General features: G+C 39.2%; 1 protein-coding gene across 4 annotated transcripts; it reads left to right on the top strand.

The window, feature by feature from the left end:
- The first annotated feature begins 22 nt into the window (after positions 1-22).
- On the top strand, positions 23-18,963 carry ubp1 (upstream binding protein 1). 4 transcript variants are annotated; one of them, XM_042012062.1, is made up of 17 exons: positions 23-396; positions 626-1,678; positions 4,573-4,724; positions 7,742-7,818; positions 7,908-8,013; positions 8,094-8,200; positions 8,319-8,471; positions 8,569-8,679; positions 9,507-9,614; positions 9,899-10,005; positions 10,095-10,149; positions 11,350-11,440; positions 12,100-12,190; positions 12,424-12,542; positions 12,644-12,786; positions 16,576-16,627; positions 16,732-18,963. In XM_042012062.1, the coding sequence occupies exons 2-17, from the start codon at positions 1,563-1,565 to the stop codon at positions 16,767-16,769; spliced, it is 1,626 nt and encodes a 541-aa protein (XP_041867996.1). In that variant the 5' UTR covers positions 23-396; positions 626-1,562; the 3' UTR covers positions 16,770-18,963. The 4 variants fall into 4 exon arrangements, with proteins under 4 accessions (XP_041867996.1, XP_041867997.1, XP_041867998.1 ...); XM_042012060.1 differs by having other exon boundaries at positions 24-396; positions 11,347-11,440; XM_042012063.1 differs by lacking the exon at positions 626-1,678 and having other exon boundaries at positions 11,347-11,440.
- The last annotated feature ends 963 nt before the right edge of the window (positions 18,964-19,926 follow it).

Here is a 19,926-nt window from a genome sequence, read left to right as displayed (position 1 = left end):
AACTTCAAAAAAGTGCGACGGGGGTGTAATCAAATCACGAGGCGGGTCTTCTCTTAAACGAAAATAGCGCGTGTACCCTGCTCGGAAAAACTTGGATACTCGCACTCAGGTTCAACCGTGCTTCACATCCAGAGTCTGACGGATAATTATTGACTAGACAGCGCATAAAAAAGCGGAGGTAAACGCATATTTGCGGCCAAGATCCTCGTTCTACACTGACATGAATCCGACGCATAGGTCCCGTTTGGACCTCGACGGTACTGGGCTGAGTCGTATTTGTCAACAACAGAAGTGAGGCGCTCTGGAGCGACAGCTGTTGGGAGAAACCATGTTGTTCTGGCAGCCCTACACTGAAAACTTCCGAGCCCCTGCACAGATATGCGGCAGCTACACAAGGTATGAACTTCTGAAGTTCATGAAATTCAACTCCTACCTATTGCCTCAAAGTTGCAACAGTCTGTGTTTGCAGTTTTCTGACATATTAAAACTAAACAACTCTGGATCGCCTTTTTATTTTCCGTGTGTGTGTGTGTGTGTGTGTGTGTGTAAGACATGGAGGGTGTGGTTGTTTAAGTCTACAGAATTCACCTATATTGACAGTAATTACTTTGTAAATATATCGTAGTTTCTGGGAGGCAGAGCGCAGCTACAGCTGGACAATGACGGAAGCTCGGAGGTCTCCGATTGGCTAATCCTTCTATACTGGGCACAGGAGGCGGTCTCTGATTGGCTGTTTCCCCTCCTGGCATCATTCCTGAGGCTGGCGGTGGCAGCCCTGCAGGCTACACAGACCGACAGTCTGTATGCTGAGGGAGCCATGTTGATGCCTGGTTTTGTATCAAACGCTATACTTTGGATGGTTAAAGGACTGCGTCTTAAAGACGGGAAGCCTCAGCGGTGATTCCAGCACCGCGATGAGAAGAGGAGAGAGGTCTGGGACTGTACAGGGAGCGCCAGAGAAGAGCTGGTCTTAGGTCACTGGATAGTTGATTCAAAGCAAGTGAAGTTGATGCTAGTTAGCTTGGTAGTCTGGTAGCAACAGCTGTGCGGACGCTCCGTGGGATGCTGCATGTGGACTCTAACAATATAATATTTTAGGTTGTTGCATTTTGCTGAGCGAGTGTTTAACTGTCTGGAATAACAATAGGGCTGCTAAACTGGCGCCAGCTTGCTACGCTGCCTTTATAAAGCTAACTGTTAGCTCACGTTAGCATGCTGACAATCAGCCCGCATCTTCTGTCACGACTAACAATTTGCTAGCTGTGTGGGCTCTGACTTATTGTTGCTCTCGGGCAGTCTGCCACTAGTGAAGCACCGTGTTGTGTGGAAAAATAAGCTTTCAAAGGCCCAGTAGAGATATGGCGATAAATTCCGTCTCTGCAGAAAGCTACCAGGTCGGCTGCCCAGCTTGCCAAGCAGCGGCTAACGGGTTAGCAGCATAACTTTCCTCTTGCGGTATCACTCAAAAGCTGCAGAGCCCACTTCCTCGTTAGCCGACATCTCATACCTGAAGCAAGCTGGCGGCCCTACGAGTTGAAGCCGAGGACAAGGAGCTGGGGCCGATGGCCTGGGTTCTGAAGATGGACGATGCCAGCATCGAGTCGGGACTGGTGCATGACTTCGATGCTAGTCTGTCCGGCATCGGACAGGAGCTTGGGGCTGGAGCCTACAGCATGAGGTTAGAGATGGACTCAACATGCCAACCCAGGCTTTACTGCCTAGGAGTGGTTGGGAAAAACACACTGTCTCGAAGTGTTAACATTATAGCTTTTAGTTCCGCTGTCAGGGTGTGTTATTGCATTTGTATTAGGTGTGATAGTTTTCTTTGTTTCACTGCAGGGTGCAACGATCGGGGACAAAGATTATTTTCTACAAATCCACGTCAATGCTTAGGAAAACACGTTTAACACTAAGAAGAACAAAAACTATATGTCAACTCCCCCTGTTTATGAGATTATGAGTCTATTGCTGAATTATTGTTTAAATTAGGAAATGCTTACAAAAAGGTCCATTGCTTTTTTCTTTATAGTATTGGTACAATCTGTACATTATGACTGAGCTGATTGCTCTCAGTTGAATTTTCTCCTTTTAATTAGAGATTTTTGTTGATTGGAGCTAAACTTTGTTCTTCAGTCCAAGAGACACACTAAACATCTTTTTTCAAACTTAATTTTTGTAATATTTTCCACATATTTTCATAAGAATATACAGAACACTGCTTGGGATTACAATAATTTTATCAAGTCCTTTTAAGTGTTGCTGGTGTGAGTTTTATTTAGAGTCTATTTTAACATCTTTTAAAAATGTCATAAATCGTGGATCTTAGCTGCTGAGGAAATTTTAAAGCTAACCATTTTTATGTTTTAAAGTCTAGAAGTTTAACTTGTTTTGGCATTGCTGCAGTTTAAATAATTTTATACACTTTTAAAAACGTCCTTTTGAAACTTTATATGCAAGTCCATGGTCAATAAACAGAAATGCTTTTGAGCCAATTGAATATCAAAGCGTAAAATACTAAAAGGATTTTGGCTCATTTATTTACTATTTTATGTAAACATTGTAGTGAATTTGTGTAAAACTGATGCACAATGATGTTAAGAGCCACAACTCCAGTCCTCAAAGGCCACTGTCCTGCAGGTAATAAATGCTTCCCTGCTTCAACACACCTGACTGAAATTAATCAATCACAGTTTAATTGGTCATTGTACAGAACTTGACAACAAGCTGTTGGATCCTTTTCATTTAAATTAGATGTGTTGGAGCAGAAAAGCATCTATGACCTGCAGAACCGTGGCCCTTTAAGGACTGATTTGAAAACTCTGTTTTACACTATTTGATTGGTTTATGAACTAAAAGGGAGGAAATTATTCACTATGCAGAATAAAAAAAAATCTACTGTTTGATATTACTTCCTCCATTGTATTTGCATCACACATTTTAAACTGTTATCCAGCTCCAGCTGCTACATGGGTAGTTTTTCTTTTTCTCTTTGAAGACATTGTGATAAGAGTTCAGCAACATGTGCTCATCCTCAGAGTGCCACTCTTAAAAAAATTACACTATTTCCCGAACACTGTTTGATCCTGATTAAACACTGCTTAGTCAGCTCTAGTTTTGATCATCTGTCTGGCGTATTCATGGACACTTCTGGTGTCTGTGCCTCTTAAATGATTAACTCAAGTCAGTGCTATTGGTATTGTTGTACACCACCTGTTCACTTACTAGTTATTAGTGTGTGTGTGTGTGTTGTGTTATGTAATAGGTCATTCAGAGGTAGTGATATTTCTGTGAGGGGGGACAAGACCCCAAGGGATAAGCATGTGTCTTATCAGCAGCTCTTTCTTCCATCTGCTTTAAGTGTGTTTATCTGAGTGTGACGTGGGTTTATGCCAGCCATATATGAGTGCAAGCAAGTTCATCTGTACTGAATTCATGCTATGCATGTAAGTGAATTAGTGAAAACACCGTTTGTGCTATCTGGGTGAGCTGAGGAGTGTGTTTGAAGTCAGCAGCTGGTGGGAACAGAATGTCTCAGTGTGTTGCAGTGAAACCCGCTCCTCAGATTTCAGGACTCAGACATAGGTTGACAGGGGGTGGGGGGGTGACATGGTTAACAGGGCAACAGTACCCAGGTTGGCCGTACCTGACACAGACTACTGAAAGGAAAACCACCTGCAAGACCTCAGAGAATGTGATCTAAGTTTAATAACTCCAGCACATAATAGTTTTAAAGACAATGTTTGGAATCAGGTGCTGCAAAAATAGCTTGTAATTTATAGCTTGTGTCCTGATGTAGATTCATAACTTGTCTTAAAGGTTTTCAGGTAATTAGATACTATGAATTGTTGTCTTTATTTTTTATGCATGGATAGGACTTTTTCTAAATTCACTGTGATACACTCTCTCGCTCTCACACACACCCTTCTGTACTATTTGCACCATTTGACACTCCTGCAGCATTTGTCAGGGTGAGCTGAGGACAGGTTGGTTGTCTGGAGTGCCTGCCAAATGTTAGCCTGAGTTGCTGACATATATTATCTCTATCTCTGGGAGTTTCTGTTCATTTATCGTGCTGCAGCGTTATGCATATGTCCTAAGAGAGCCATTTGATCAATGGAAAGACTTTATCACTTATTCTAAAATAAGCAGAACCATTTAATCATTTCACAATTTGACAGGGTGAATTACTGTCCTACCAAAAATGGTATTAACAGTTTATCTGTAACAAGCCTATTTAATGCTCTAAGGATATGAAGAGCAGTCAGTCTTGAAGAGTAAATGCAGCATTCATCTTTGCTTTAAGGAGGTCATAGTAAATGTGTGATAATGAGAATGGGCCCTTATGTTGCAGGATTTTCAAAAAAATAAATAAATAAATAAACTCAAATCAAACATTTGAAATGACAACTGTCAAGAATCAAGAATAAACCACACAGCAGTTTAATTTTGCATCAAGTCCCCTTTTTGTTTTACTTGTTCACGTATGACTGGTTTTCTTTCCCGCCTAATCAGCATTACAATCTTGTTTACTTTTGTTTGTATCTTTCTCCTCTTTCTTTTTGTCTCTGCCAGTGATGTGCTAGCTCTGCCCATCTTTAAGCAGGAGGACTCCAGCCTTTCCCCTGAAAATGAGACCAAAAATCCCCCATTCCAGTATGTGCTGTGTGCTGCCACCTCACCTGCTGTCAAGCTGCACGAGGAGACGCTCACATACTTAAACCAAGGTGATATATCTTTAGGTCTGCCATAATTGGGGCTATATATTTCATTTATGATAGAAGTCGGGTGCATTTAACTGATTTTCCTATTCCATTATTTACATTTCTGATGTTTCAAGATGCTTAATTAGAATTAGACACTGTTATCATGAACAGCAGCGCTTCCTATGAGCGTAATAGAAAAACCATAGAAAGGGGTATCTTTTCAGGGGGTTGCTAATGTGAGGAGGATCACTCATTTTTTCTTCATCATTTTAACAAACTGTCTCCACTTTAAAAAATGGATGCTAAATACACTGTGAGACAGGTAAAAGACAGACAGCCTGAAAGGTTTGCCTCCACTTAAATTTGTATAAATGACTGTGTGGGAACAGTTTGCCAGCATTATGGTTGGTAACTTCTCAAATACAGAATTTATAGTCACTAACACCTCACACAAGATAAGAAAACATCATATTTAGAGGAGGTAGCAGGTCAGGATCACTGGTCCACTAAATGTTTAGATTCTGGTAAGAATCCAAACTATTTACAAGTTCCACCTTCTCCAAATTCTAGTCACTGGCTTCCATTCACAACTTCAGTAATACAACTTGTTTCTCCCATTGTTTTCTCCCATAATGCTTGTTTGTTTTAGAGATGCATGACTTTTTCTTCTCACACCTTATTTGCTTCTTAGGCAAATCCCACAGTTTCACAACTTTAATAGATAACGCCATCTCTCCCTCCCTTCAGGTCTGGGTGTCATCATCAATAACACGCTTTCCTTTACATCTCATATTAACTATACAACCCGGCCAGCTTACTTTAATCTTCGCAACATTAACCGCCTGCGTCCCTCCTGCACACCGCTTCTGTTCTGGTTCAGGTCTAATCACCTCTCGACCCAACTACTGCAACTCCCATCTGTTTGGTCTCCCACAGAAAATCCTCCATAAACTTTAATTGGTAGAAAGTTCAACATCGCTCACATCGTCCCCAGGACTCATCACACCGGTCCTGCTGCAGCTCCACTGGCTCCCCATCACATACTGCGTTCATTTCAAAATACTACTTCTTACCTACAAGGCTATCCACAACCCCCTCCCCCCCTTACCTTTCTGGCCTCCTTTACATTTTCATACCTTCTTGCATCCTCAGATCCTCTTCTTCCATTTGTCCTACTTTCCCCTCTGGTCATCTCACTACCATGGTGGCTGAGCATTCAGCCGCTGTGCTCCCCAGTAATGGATTTCACTCCCCCCTGACCTCCGCAATACTGATTAATTTCTGCTTTTTAAATCAAAACTCAAAACCCATCTGTTTAAACTCTGTTAATCCCTGTGACCAATTGCTCTGTATGTTGTTAGTTTAAAATATCTTGTATTTTAATTGAATGCATTTTATTATGTTCCTGTAAAGTGACTTTGGTTGTCGTAAACGGCGCCCGGAAATAAAATGTATTATTATACCACTAGTATTACTACTACTGCAGCTTTTTTACTGTAGCTTGAGATATCTATCTTCAGGTTTTACAGCATAGTCTCAAAGTCTGAAACTCTCCATGACTCGGTTAAAATTTAGTTTTGATTTGAGGTGAAATGTCATTTAAAAAAAAAAACAAGAAATGTCCAGCTGCCTTTTATGTGAAAACCAAGAACTAAACCAACCTAAAATTCAGTGCAATCTGTAAGCCTCTGACCTAGTTGTAAATGGTTGTAAAGTAATTATCTGCTCAGACTAACAAAACTGAGTGAGAAGACTTGGGTGTTTTATGTGCTTTGCATGTGCAAAACCTGTTCCTCATGTTATGGAGCTACAAACTCACTTTTTCATCATTACATAGTAAGCACATACATTAATGCACATTAGTTTGATGTCTTAATAATGAAACTGGTCTTTGTAGGTTCAAAACACTAAGTTTTCCCTAACAGTTTATTGTTTATTCTCTGACATTGTTTAATGGCACAAAGAGATTAACAAAGAACCTAACAATATCATCTCTAAAGATATGTGAAGTTCCATCTTCTCAATGCTTTCTGCACAATGGAAGGAAGGTGCTTGTTAATCAACCTACTAGTAATTCTGCTCTATTTGATTGTAACATAAATCATACACAAAATAGATTTTTCAAATGCAAATTAACCAGAAATGTCACTGCAGCTGAAATAGTTGGCTGCTTTTTTTTTGCTGATTCAGCTTTCTTTTTGCTGACTAGACAGTTTTGAAGGTGGACTGGTTGTCATTAGTTTGAGATGCGCTATTTCTTGTGGAAGATCAGCATATTGTAGATTACATATATGAAATTATTATGTCTTGCAAAGGTCTTAAATTTGAAACACTGCAGCATCATTAAGCTCTGACATTGTTGGCTCACCATCTCTACTGGAGAAGATTTGAAAAGCAAAGATCATATTTTTCTTTGTGTACTTTGTAGCACATCTTTTGTGAAGACTAATACAACAAGTGCAATCTGTGTTTACAAAGTGTAAACACGATAAATTTAGGTTTCTAAAACAGGCAGAGAAATGCAGGTTGTTTCTGTAAGTCTGTTATGTTTCTAAGCAGCAAGGGGCCCACACACTGACTGAACTAAAGTACATGAACATGGCTTGTTCTAAACTGTTGTGGGACTTGAGCTCAGAGACTGCAGGCAAACGTGTTGCATTTTAAACTGTCTAAACATCGATAATCTATTTTTTTTAAAACTGTAGCAGCATTAATTTCTCATATTTTATTGATTTAATTTATTCTCCTAAAAAAGCTAAAATAACAGAAAACTTCACCTTTTTATCATTACAGCCTCATACTGGTGTCCTGATGTTGATATTTTACTAAGAATTGGCCATTTAAAAGAAAAACAAAGCTGGACTCCAAAAAAAAAAAAACTGTCCAGTGTTTTTTATTACTTCAGTGTGGCTCAAAATGGGCTTTTGTCTTGTGCCTCATCCAAATTACATTTAAAAGGAAGCATGTTCTTTCAGTAGAGTCCATAATGAGGTTTCTTTCTCTCAATTTTATGTGCATCTTCATTCTGTCTCACTCAGGCCAGTCTTATGAGATGCGTTTGTTGGACAACAGGAGATCAGGGGAGTTACCAGAGCTCACCAACAAGATGGTGAAGGTTAGAGGACCCTCAAAGCTAGAGGATAAGTACTGCTTCCTATATCAAGTGCACTTTATAATTTAATCTGTGTGTGTGTGTGTGTGCAGAGCATTGTGCGAGTAGTGTTTCATGACCGTCGACTGCAGTATACAGAACACCAGCAGCTGGAAGGCTGGAAGTGGAATCGTCCTGGCGACCGTCTCCTTGACATCGGTAAAGATACCTGACAGGAAGTGTTAAACTGCCCTGTGTATGATTTGCAGCTCAGATAGCTGTACGTTTGTCTGAAACAGATATCCCCATGTCAGTGGGCATTGTGGAGCCAAAGACTCACACCTCCCAGCTTAACGCGGCAGAGTTTCTGTGGGACATAAACAAAAGAACTTCTGTTTTTGTGCAGGTAACAAAAAAAAAAAAACATCCTCACTTGTACATCTTGTACATCAGCTCTTTGTGTCTTTCCACATCAAAGACACATTTTGAGCACATGAGACTGTTGTTTGCTCCACTGTCTACAGGTGCACTGCATCAGCACTGAGTTTACTCCCAGAAAGCATGGCGGAGAGAAAGGCGTCCCCTTCAGGATCCAGATCGACACGTTCACCCAGGGAGAAGGTGGAGAGTACACAGAGCACCTCCACTCTGCCTCCTGCCAAATCAAAGTCTTCAAGGTATACCTTCAGTCTCTCACTAGGCAAATTATTGACTCTCTGCCAACCTGCAGGCCAGCTCACACAGTAGTTACATCTGTCTTTGCTTCCTGTGTAGCCAAAGGGGGCAGATCGTAAACAAAAGACTGACAGAGAAAAGATGGAGAAGCGCACCACTCAAGAGAAGGAAAAGTACCAGCCTTCTTATGATACCACTGTCCTATCAGAGGTCAGTCTGCAGCTGCTGTTGACCGTCATGCTTTCTGTGTCTTTAGCACAATCTTTGCTTAAATACTAAGATGAATGCTGGTTCGGTTTCCATGTTAAAATGTGTTCATCCCACTAGATGAAATGCATTTCTGGAAAATTACTCATTAAACAGCACATTTTGAGGTGAAGGACAAAACTGCCGTTTAAGACTATTTTTTTTCAGGCAGGATTCTTCTGATTAAAAATCTAACAACCAACAGCCATATCAGTGTAAAACAGCCATAACCACATCATCTCATTTAATTTTTGCTCCTTCTTTTATGCAAAAGAAGCACATTGAGCAACATCATGACTTCACTTGAAACAAAAGTTTTCTTCAAAGCTCCTTCAGGCTTTCATTTAATATCTATACGGATGTTTTGCTTTGGATGAAGGAAACTAGGCTCTACACTTCGATTTATTTGATTTTACTTTATTAGATTATCATGTCTTAATGTACAGCTTAATACTGTGAAATTAACTGGATTGACTTCATGCTACTTAAAAAAGATGTGGTATGCCCCCAAGTTATTTATATTTTGTCTCATGTCTGTCTGGTAGTGGCAACCTACACAACAGAAATACTCAAATGTGTCATTTGTTTTGCATCTTTGCTGCATTAATCTCAGTGATATTAACAGAGAGATCATTAGTTTAGGTGTCTTAACGCTGGTTTCCCATTGAGTTTATGTCAGAACATTTTCTGCCTCATCTTGATTTAAAAAAAGCTCAATTTTAGTGTTTCTGGTATGAATGTTTGTGTGTTGGTCGCTGGCTGGCTAACGTCTGCTGTGTGTCCGTATATAGACGAGGCTTGAGCCCATCATAGAGGATGCGGGCGACCATGAGCTGAAAAAGTCCAGCAAGCGGACACTTCCCGCTGACTGTGGTGACTCCTTGGCCAAGAGAGGCAGTGTAAGCACCTTGCTCTCCTCTCCACTCCTCCTCCTCCCTATGACACCATCCGTAGTCTGCTTTTTTTTTCATTCTTCTTTTTTATTAGACAGCTATATCAGTCGGTGTGGAGGGGCTGGTATTAGACGTGTATTAGGTGGGGTGGAGATGGTGCAAAGCTGAATTCTAAGCCCATATTGACTTTTTCATCATCTATTAAGCTCTTGTGGACGGTTGAAGCTGCCTTGTCTTCCTTGTGAGGCTGTTCCTGAGAATTTTGTGTATTTTTTTTTCCCCCCTCTCAGTGTTCCCCTTGGCCAGATGCCGCCTACGCCAGCACCAACCAGGCAGCTACCCCCTCCTTCACCTCCACCCCATTGTCCACCTACACAACCTCCTCAGTACTAGACAGGTACCTGTGGGTTTTCATGTCGAGTTTGGGTTTATGACTTTATAATATGACTGATGTTACCAAATTTGAATCTTATCTTTGTTTTCTAGTGACTCGTCCTCTCCCAATCACCAGGTAGACCCTGGCAGCCACAACAACTCAGAGGTTAGTATGTATTTTCACAAAAACACTTTCTTTTTTTCTTTTTTTTTTAAATAACAAAACATATTTCAACCTGTCAAAGTTGCCTAATTTTATTTCAACTGAGTCCTTAATGTTACCACTAACGCCTCTACTTTGCATGTCAAGTCATTAGTCAGTAAGACTGCTGCTATTGACATATTTTTGACTAAATACAATGCTTCTTGTACTTCAGTAAGTTTATCAACATAGTGATAATACTAATAATATACTGAATGATTTCAAGTCTCTAAGTATAATTCAAATAGTAGTTTTCTTCTTTGCACAGCCTTCTCACTGTAAATTAAACTTGTGACATTAGGACATAAAAACAATAAATACAATGCAGGAAAGATTGATTAAATAATGGCGGATATAGAGATCATCCAAATTAACTCTTTTAAAAAAATACAAGCTCTAAAATTTCCAGATTTGATTCATTTTAAAACGGCACAAATAATATTCAGAGCCAGAAATAATTTACTTCCAAATAATGTTGAGAATTTATTTTCAGTAAGAGAAGGAGGTTATGATTTAAAAGGAAAGCTGAATTTAAAAATCCAGCGTGTCGGAACAACTTTAAGAAGTATGTGTGTGTCGTGTCAGGGATAATGTTATGGAACAGCTTAACAGATCAATTAAAGGAAAGTAAAAATATAGAAGGTACAAAATGCAAATTTTAAATATAAGCTTGAAGAACAACAGTTTAACAAAGGATGATGATGATGATGGTGTGACAGTGTTTGAAGCCAGAAATATTGTTGTGTTTTGTTTCATTTGTTTGCGTGGGGGGCAGGAAACCTGAGTTGTGTAATGGAGGTGGAGTGTTACAGTGTGTTATAGAAATGGGGCAGGGCTATATAAGTTTATACTTCTGCCCACTCCTTTTCAGAAATGAAATGTTAAGATGTAAATTTTGTAAATGAAAAAACATGTTTAAAATAAACTTTGAAAATTAAATGAAAAATGAAATTGGCACCATCACTCTAGGTGGGAAATTATGCTGTTGTCTTTTATAGAAAAAAAAAAAATCAATATTAAGACGCATGTCTGCGTATTATAGCAATGAGAAGACTAAATTACATCAAATACACGCAGTATTTGCTCACTATTAGATTACTTTTTCAGTAAACTTGAATAGGTCGATGCATCCATTGAAACTGACTGATGTGTCTTTTACAGCAGTTGAGTCCCACTGCCTCCATACAGGACACACAGAAGTGGCTGCTGAAAAACCGCTTCAGCTCCTACGCCCGACTCTTCTCTCACTTCTCAGGTACACAAAGGCTTGTGTTTTATCCAATGTGTAATTGTACTAATAACATATAAAATAACTAATAGTGTATAAAATATACATGTTATTAGTGGAGGGTTAATGATTTTTTCTGCTGTTGCATATTAGTTTCTTGTGTAACAATTTCCTCCTTTATTTTTTTTCCCCCAGTTGTGCTGCAGTTTCAGCTAATTCTGTTGTCTCCATCATAAACCATTGGTCCTTTGCTAGTGATTCTGCTTCCCCATTATGCCTTATGATGGCCCTCTGCAAACAACCAACAGTATTTTGACCAGCAGCAAACAGTTATTTTCATGCAATCTGTAAAACTATTAGAAGTAATTAGAAATGGGACGATTGACTAGCATTTTAAGATATCTGCATACTGAACTCCCACTCCAGTTAAAGATGGACACCTTACATGGCAGCTCCACCTACATTTCTTTGTGGCCTTTAGATATTTAAGTGGAGCACTTTCAGTCTTGTGTTTTCTGTAATTATCAAATGAAAAATAATTAATCATATCTAACAGCCATCAGCTGCCCATTCACTATAAATGATGTGTGAAGAGCAGCCATTTAACAAAGCACCCAGTAGACATGATGTAGCACAGTAAGACCTGCATTACAAGTGACTGGACCTTTTGTTTTGTTTTTTTTAAGGTTCTGATTTGTTAAAGCTCACGCGGGATGACCTGGTCCAGATTTGTGGACCGGCAGATGGGATCAGACTCTTCAATGCACTCAAATCCAGGTGTATATTTCTTCATCTTTATTATTTATTTATTTTTGTTGTTAATATAACACAATGAATTATGAAAAAAAGAAGAACGTAACAGGATGCTTCAGTTGCAAAAATGTCTTTATCCTGTCTTCTTTTGTTAACCATGGCCTCTCATTTCCTGTTACCTCCTCTTGTTTGTGAACATGTCACCTCCTCTACACTCAAGGAAGTGTCTCACTGTGAGTTGTTTTGTTTGTGTGCAGGTCAGTGCGTCCCAGGTTGACAGTGTACGTCTGTCAGGAGTCTCCTCAGGAGAGCCCCCTGCTGGAGAGGCACTGCACCAGTGAAAACGGAGATCACAGCGTCTCCCCGAGTTTACATGGTAAGGAAACTGTTTCCTGATGATTGTTAAATACAAGAGTGTGTGTGTGTGTGTCTGTCAGCATGAGTGTGAAATATTATTTCTGCTTTGTTTCTGTGCAGTGTACCATGCTTTGTACTTAGAAGAGCTTACAGCTGCAGAACTCATCCGCAAGATGGCATGTGTGTGTGGCATTCCACTGGGAAAGATCAACCAGGTGTACAGACAGGGTCCTACAGGCATACACATCCTGCTAAGTGACCAGGTACCCAACACACACAAGTCCTGTATTGAACTGATCCTCTACATCAAGTCGAAATCGCAATTTAAGACGTTGCAATTAGCAAATGGCAAAGAGCGTGATTAACATGTTTAACGGCACCTGTTCCAGGTTTCCAACCTGCAGTAGCCACCGTTTTACAAATCCAGTCTCTTTAGACATATTCCTGTCGTCTTTCTCGTGCAACAGTAGGGTCCAGCCGCTATTCTGCTTTATTTGGTTGGATTTGCTTTGCGTCTCATTCCCCACACTCATTAAGTGGCGAGGAGGTAGCCGCAGCACAGAGAGGACCAAGTAACTGGGTGCAAAACTACAGATTAAGTACCAGTTACACTCCTTCATATTCTTGGGCTTTGCACTTGTGGGGGATGCAAAGCCCATCATACGTTTCCCAGTGAAAGAGTTCAATACCTTAATAAAACGAGTTGAAGACGAGGTAGGCTACATGTTTAAATTAAACATCAGGTGACGGCTACAGTCAGCTGTGAAGACACCTCTTCAAACCTCACCACGGACTAATTTTCCATAAATGACTGAAACACTGAGACAGAAAACAGTCCAGCTTCTAAAATGTCCTGATGAGGTGAATAAAGACAATTTACTGAGTGGAGTTGCTCTAAATTTTCAGATCTCAGATAACGTGTTGACGTTAATCAAACTTACAAAGAATATTGGGTCCATTTTGAGCCGTAATAATACAGTGATGGTAGTTTAAGCTCGTTCAGTTGCATCGTCGTGATACCCATAAAGTTCTCAGCATAACACGAGTGTTTCCCATCTTCATCTCCATGGGAGAGTTTACAAAACTCCATGATATCTGTCTGATTTCCAGGTAGTTGAAGACATATTTTCTAATATGCATTTTTTGCTGGTTGGAATGAGCACACTACGTGTGCACGCACGTGTCTGTGTGTGCCACCGCTGTGTGCCGTACAGAAATAAAATAGACATCACATTTTGTGGTGTAAATAAGATAATCAACATCAGACTGTTCAGGTCACTACAAGGAAATTTAACCTTCCGGGTTTTGACCACAGGTCTTGTAGTTGGCAAGTGAAGCCCATTCATATTTTAACTTTGCTTCCTTGTTAGAATATATTCATATTTTGATGTCATGTAATAGTCCTCCACATCATATAGAAACATATTTCTGCATAAATATTGAACAGAAGCCAGAATTTAAAAGATTAAATCACAAAGCAAATCTCAATATTGATCAGAAAAATTGCAGTTAGATTTTCTTTTCTCATTTCATTTAGGCCTAACTTCAAAACATTATGTATCCTGTAAGCAATGATTATGTCAAGTGATTACCAAAGAAAATAGACATCCATATTATTAATGGACTTTATTTCCTTTTTTCTGAAGCAATTTTCCTTGAAACAGTTGTACTCTCTTCCAGCTTGGTCTCAGACTCTTGGTTTAAAATTATTGAATAAATATTAAAAATATAATAACTGTAAGAAGAAATGCATATCCCTTCCCCATTACATGCCATTGAACTTGTGAGAGGCTGCTGGATGATTTACTTCTCTAAAGTGTATGACCTCTGGGTTACACTGATCCTGGGTCTTGGTTATGGATGCACTGACATCATTATTGATTCAATACTTTGTGCTTGTACTTGTGTATTCACAGAGTGCTCTGAAAGAACAGGTCCTGATATCAATGTGAAAAAACTAGGGCTGTCAAACTTGACACATTAATGCAAAAATAATAATAATAATAAGAATCTGTGGAATTAAAGAGTTAATTTTTTTTAAAAGACAACCCATAAACAACAAAGTTATCACTTCTGCCAGATTAGAAGTCTGAATCTGGATCAGAATCAGAGGAGTAAAACCACTTTATCCTCCTAATCTATGAAGATTCAGTTTTCAAACCTTACGTATAGAAGATGGCCGCAGGATGACCCATGTGATACATCACACAGTTAACCACATCTGGCATGCTGGTCCACAATCCTTACCAGGGAACTGTAATGGGATTTAAAAGTACTCATATTGGTACTCCAGATAGGCAAGTACTTAAATGTAAGTACTTGTACTTGGTTTGAAAAAATGTGTTATTGGTGCATCCCTAGGCTTGCTTCACTTTATCATCCATTCTAGGGCTGCAACAATTAGTCAGCATTGTCGACAATAAAAATAGTCGACAATGAATTTAGCCGTCAACTATTGTTGGCACAAAAAAAAAACTACAGAGTGAGACATTGTCTTCTAATCTCATCTCTGCTGAGAGTTTCACATGCGCAAGGGAGCAAAACGGCGGCAGAGGACGTCAAAAGTCTGGGATAACTTCACCTTAAACTTATAAAATAAATTAAATACATGTGAGATTTGTAAAGCGGACCTTGCATACAACGGAAGTACGTCTGCAATGCTCGGACACTTAAAGAGGAGGCACTTCGGACTTACATAGCAACCTCGTGCAAGAGTTCAAACCTGAAAGTGAAATAAGAGTCATTTATAATAATCATGAGATACATAATCTGATTGGTCGACTAGTCGTTTTAATAGTCTGTGACTAATCGACCATCAGAATAGTCAGTAGTTGCAGCCCTAATCCATTTGGCTTTAAATGAATAAATGCCTTTATTCTCATTGCAGCAGTGAAATTTAACAGTGCAAAGAGCATTAAAAAAATATATAAGCACGTGATAAAGTATAAACAGTTCACCAAATAAGGAATAAGAATAGGTAAAGGAAAAAAAAGTAATATACAGTGGTCCCTCGCTATAACGCGGTTCAACTTTCACAGCCTCGCAGTTTCGTGTTTTATTTTTTTGTTGATGTTATATTTATTTATTTATTTGTGCACTTTTGCATGCTTTTTTTTTTTTTTACAGCGTGTTTCATTCTATAATACTGGACTTATTTTTCTACAAAGGTTTGAACTTTAAGGGTTTTTAATCAAGAGAGAAAAGTGTGAAAATCTTAATGCCTGTCTGAGACAAGTGTATAGTGTGTAGTGAGGGGTTTTACAGCCTTAAAACATCTATAATAATTGTAAAAAATAAAGCTGACTACTTGCGGATTTCACCTTTTGCGGGTTATTTTTAGAACGTAACTCCTGCGATTAATGAGGGACCATTGTACTTAATAGTAGAGTAGTAGAAAGCAGCAAATCAGTGCTGAAAGTGTCTCTTAATTTCAACTTTTCCGTTCTCTCACCTTTTAGTGTTCTTTGAGCCATTTCTATTTATGAGAAAAACAGTAATTTTATCAAATAAATGACATAGGTTTTTTATATAGGTTAATTTAATATACGGAAAATGTTAAAAAACCAGTGCAAAAAATCTAGTGCAATCTCATTTATTTTGATTTAATTAAGACTGTATTATTTAACTGCTTCTTCTTTAACACACACACACACAGTTTTTTCCTTGTAATACACATGCAAGATTTAATGATACAGTCTCCTTCACTGCTTCATTAAGACTACTACAACTTAACTCTGGTAAAAAAAAAAAAAAAAGATGGTCATAAATACACATTGTGGAGAGTAAATGGCAGAACTGGGATTGAAGAACAAAGTGTCACTATCGTGTGTGCTGTGTCACCATGAACCACTCCTTTCTGTAGAGGCTATAATTTGCATGTAATTTATAACCTACTACTGTCACAAGCACTGTGTTGTTTCTGCCTTGATGCACTTCTGACTCATCCATCAGTGTTGGTGTCTAGAACTACTAAGAAAAAATGTCTTAAGAAGATTGAAGGGGATATTGTGTGAACTCTAACATCTTTTTTTGTCTTTTGTCTTTCTTCCCAGATGGTTTACAACTTGCCTGACGAGAGCTGTTTTTTGATCAGCACTCTTGAAGGTCAGCTAATAATGCCAGCATGAGAACCTGCTGGTAAAAACTCACATTCTGTCTTTATTTGACAAGGATCTAATGTGCTTTTCCTCTTGTGTATTCCCTTCCAGATGAGTTGAGTGAAGGACTTCATCTGATCCTGAAGTAGTGAGAAGGACAAATGGCATCACAAATACTCAACCCTCTGTTTTGGAGCAGAAGCCTCCCTCTGTCCCTCTCTGCCTGCCTCTGGTCCTTCCGTCTACATCCCCCCTATCTCTCTAAATGACGGCTCGTTGGAAAGCACAGAGACTGCACGAAGGCCACGTAAATGTTAGAATCTGACATAGGTGTGTCCACTGTTTCATATTGAAAACATTATTAAAGAATGAGATTAGTTAGAAGAAGAGAGACTGGGGAGGATATGAGATGAGGGGAAAGTTGACATTGTTCTATGTATTTTGATTTTATTTTATTGTCTTTATATGGTTTGTGTGGAGAAGGAAGGATGGAGGCTCCAAGAGAGAGGGTGGGTGGTGCTCTGGCCAGCTAGAGACAGAAAGAAAGCAGAGTTTCCTTATTGCCCGTTGCCCCTCCCGTAACAACGCGCACAACCAGCACTAGGCCAGTATTTGATTAACCTGTACTCTGGAAGAGCATGCGATCTCATACTAAGTTGCTTGAAGGAGAATCCCACCTAACTGCTTATCTAACATTCTTGATGGGGTTGTCTGAATTAACCATTTACTGATCAGCTGAGTTTGGTAACTCGTGAAATATCCAGGCTAAATGAGTGAAAGTCTCCTCATTTTGTGGATTTTGGCACCACTTTATATATATATATATATATTTTTCCCCCCCAGGTGGAGTAATTTTCATTAACTCTTCTTACATAGTGATTTAAACTTTTAGCCATATTTCTGTGTTGGCGTTGTCACGCTCGGCTCATCTAACATACGTCCTGCTTGGCCTGCTGTTTTACCATTTTAGTTGAAGCTTTATTTATGATCAGATGTTTCTGTTGCTCATTAAAATTACTCGTCTCTGGTGCCATATTGGCTTTTGAGCTAAATCTTTTACCGTCATGCACACGCGGAGCACATACGTAATCTTTGCCTCCTCTACTTTGTGTATTGACTTTGAAACACCCGTTTAGAGGAAAGTGTGGTCTCCTGGATTTTGGCAATTAATGTACAAGCAAGGATTTTTAAAAAAAAAAAGGATATTATACGACGAAGCAGAGATACCTATCCAACAACCTATTACGAAGTGGACCAAACAGGTTACAGATTGATAGGCACTCTTTTTTTTTTTTTTTTTTAATTTAAAAAAGCTCATGAGATCTTGGTCACAAGAGATGCTAAATAAACTGGTTTAGAGGTGAATAAATTGTGATGAATTTGCTTGTGCGTTTAATCTGTTCCAGGAGCTGCTTTGTATTAAACAACCCATCATGCAGCAGGATGATAGAAAGGAATCAACATCACATGGTTTCAATGGTCTTACCCTGCAGGATAGAAAATCAGAGGACCACCGTGTCCATCTTGTGTTTGTTGTGTAGCTGAACACAGGAAGCACAGGTTCATGTTTCGAGTGCCCTATCTTAGAAAAGTGAAGGGGAACCCTTACAACTCTTGGGAGTCTGCATTAGTTTAGTTGACCTGTTTTGGATTTTTTTTTTTGAGGAGCTTACAGTTTACATTTTAAGGTGTCAGTGTCAGATGTGTGCATGTGTATCATTTTTGTGTTCTTGCAAACATTTCATTATGTCAAACTCTTTCCTGTTGGTATGAAAACGTTGTGTTTAGCTTGCTACCTAGTAAAGAGCATGTGGAAAAATGGGGAAAAGAGGGACAGATGAATTTGTCAGTGAGTGTATTCCCTCCTTCTTTTTTTTTTCCATACTATAGAGACCAAGCCTGCACTGAAGAAATTTACAGAGTTCTAGCTTGATGTGTAGTCAGTAATCCTACAAGCCCGCCCTTTTCTTTCCTGCCTCATCAGAAGGAGAAAAAACAAAAATGTCAAGACTAAAATGCAACTATTTCTGTCTCACCACGCGCCAGAGCCAGCACTGTAGCTCTTGTGGTTTTTACACAGACATGAACGCCACAGCAAAGCATAATGTGGTCATCATCTCAGAAATGAGTCCAAACAGAGTGGATGTGATAAAGATTCAGGCAAAGTAATGAGCAATTCTAGACTGAAGACCTGACCGACCATCTGCCTGCCTGTGTGTGAGTGTGAGCCAGAAATGTGACCACTGTTAATGTCATGTCAATGATGCTTCTCATGTGCACAGTATCATATGCTGGAAATGTACACAACCACATGTGCTGGGAATAAATGATTTCATAACTTTATTCTGTGTTCTCCACTATTGTTCTTGCAAGAAACAAATGTCAGAAAAACTAAAAACATATTACATTGTTCCAAAATGGGTTTTACCTCAATTACCTTTTAACAGTTTCTTGATATTGAATATTGATGTGTGTCTTAACACATTGCCAGATTTACAAGTGGAAAACATTCAAGGCAATTTTAAATCTCCTGGGTCTAAACTCAGAATGATTGGGAGGAGGGGGGTGTATTTCATACCCAGCAGACCTCATTTTACATGATACATGTTTATCATAATTTATTTTTGAAAAAGACTAAAGACGCATTGTGTGTTGAGAAGGGTTATATAGAGGATACTGGTCTGAAAGCAACATAGTGTAGCTTAGATGAAAAATGTTGCATCCAAGAGTCAAACATGGTGGAGTACTGATGATTTGGGTGTGTTCTGCAGCCACTTAGCCTGGGTACCTTGCATTCAGTGAATGACTGAATTTATCTGTCTACCAAAGTATTCTTGACTCAAATCTGAGCTAAAGCTTGATGATGCAACACAAGGATTTCAAGCAACTTGGGAACAAAATGACTGAAAATGAAAATAATCAAAGGGTTGCCATGATCCGAAGTCTAGACCTCATCCTCATTAAAATGCTTTGACAGGCCTTCATGGTGCTGTACATTAATGAATTATAACAGGCCTCAGTCAAGTTAATATTGTCAAGAGGAGCAGGCCAAAATTCCTCCACAATGATGTGGGGGAATTTAAAATAGTGTTGTACAAGAAACAACTTGCCCAGGATATTGCTACAAAAGGTGGTCAAGAAATGTACTTAGTATTCACTTCTGCACTTTGACATAATTCTTGCTCACTAACTAAATTGATTGAATTGAATTACAGCTGTGGGTAACACACAATGAGCTTCAGTACACAAATACCTCATATGGCTCTGGAACAGCAACAGAGGCTCAGAAGTTCAAAACAGAGGCCT

This window comes from Melanotaenia boesemani, chromosome 17, assembly GCF_017639745.1.
Source record: "Melanotaenia boesemani isolate fMelBoe1 chromosome 17, fMelBoe1.pri, whole genome shotgun sequence".
NCBI classification, from domain to species: Eukaryota; Metazoa; Chordata; class Actinopteri; order Atheriniformes; family Melanotaeniidae; genus Melanotaenia; species Melanotaenia boesemani.
This window is presented reverse-complemented; position numbering and strand designations above follow the sequence as displayed.

What these genes read in the sequence shown, in the direction of transcription:
- ubp1 (XM_042012060.1), top strand. Translation starts at nt 1,563, where the DNA reads ATGGCCTGGGTTCTGAAGATGGACGATGCCAGCATCGAGTCGGGACTG. An exon ending in TCACCAACAAGATGGTGAAG is followed by an intron (nt 7,819 to 7,907) that starts GTTAGAGGACCC and finishes GTGTGTGTGCAG; the next exon opens with AGCATTGTGCGAGTAGTGTT. An exon ending in CGACCGTCTCCTTGACATCG is followed by an intron (nt 8,014 to 8,093) that starts GTAAAGATACCT and finishes TGTCTGAAACAG; the next exon opens with ATATCCCCATGTCAGTGGGC.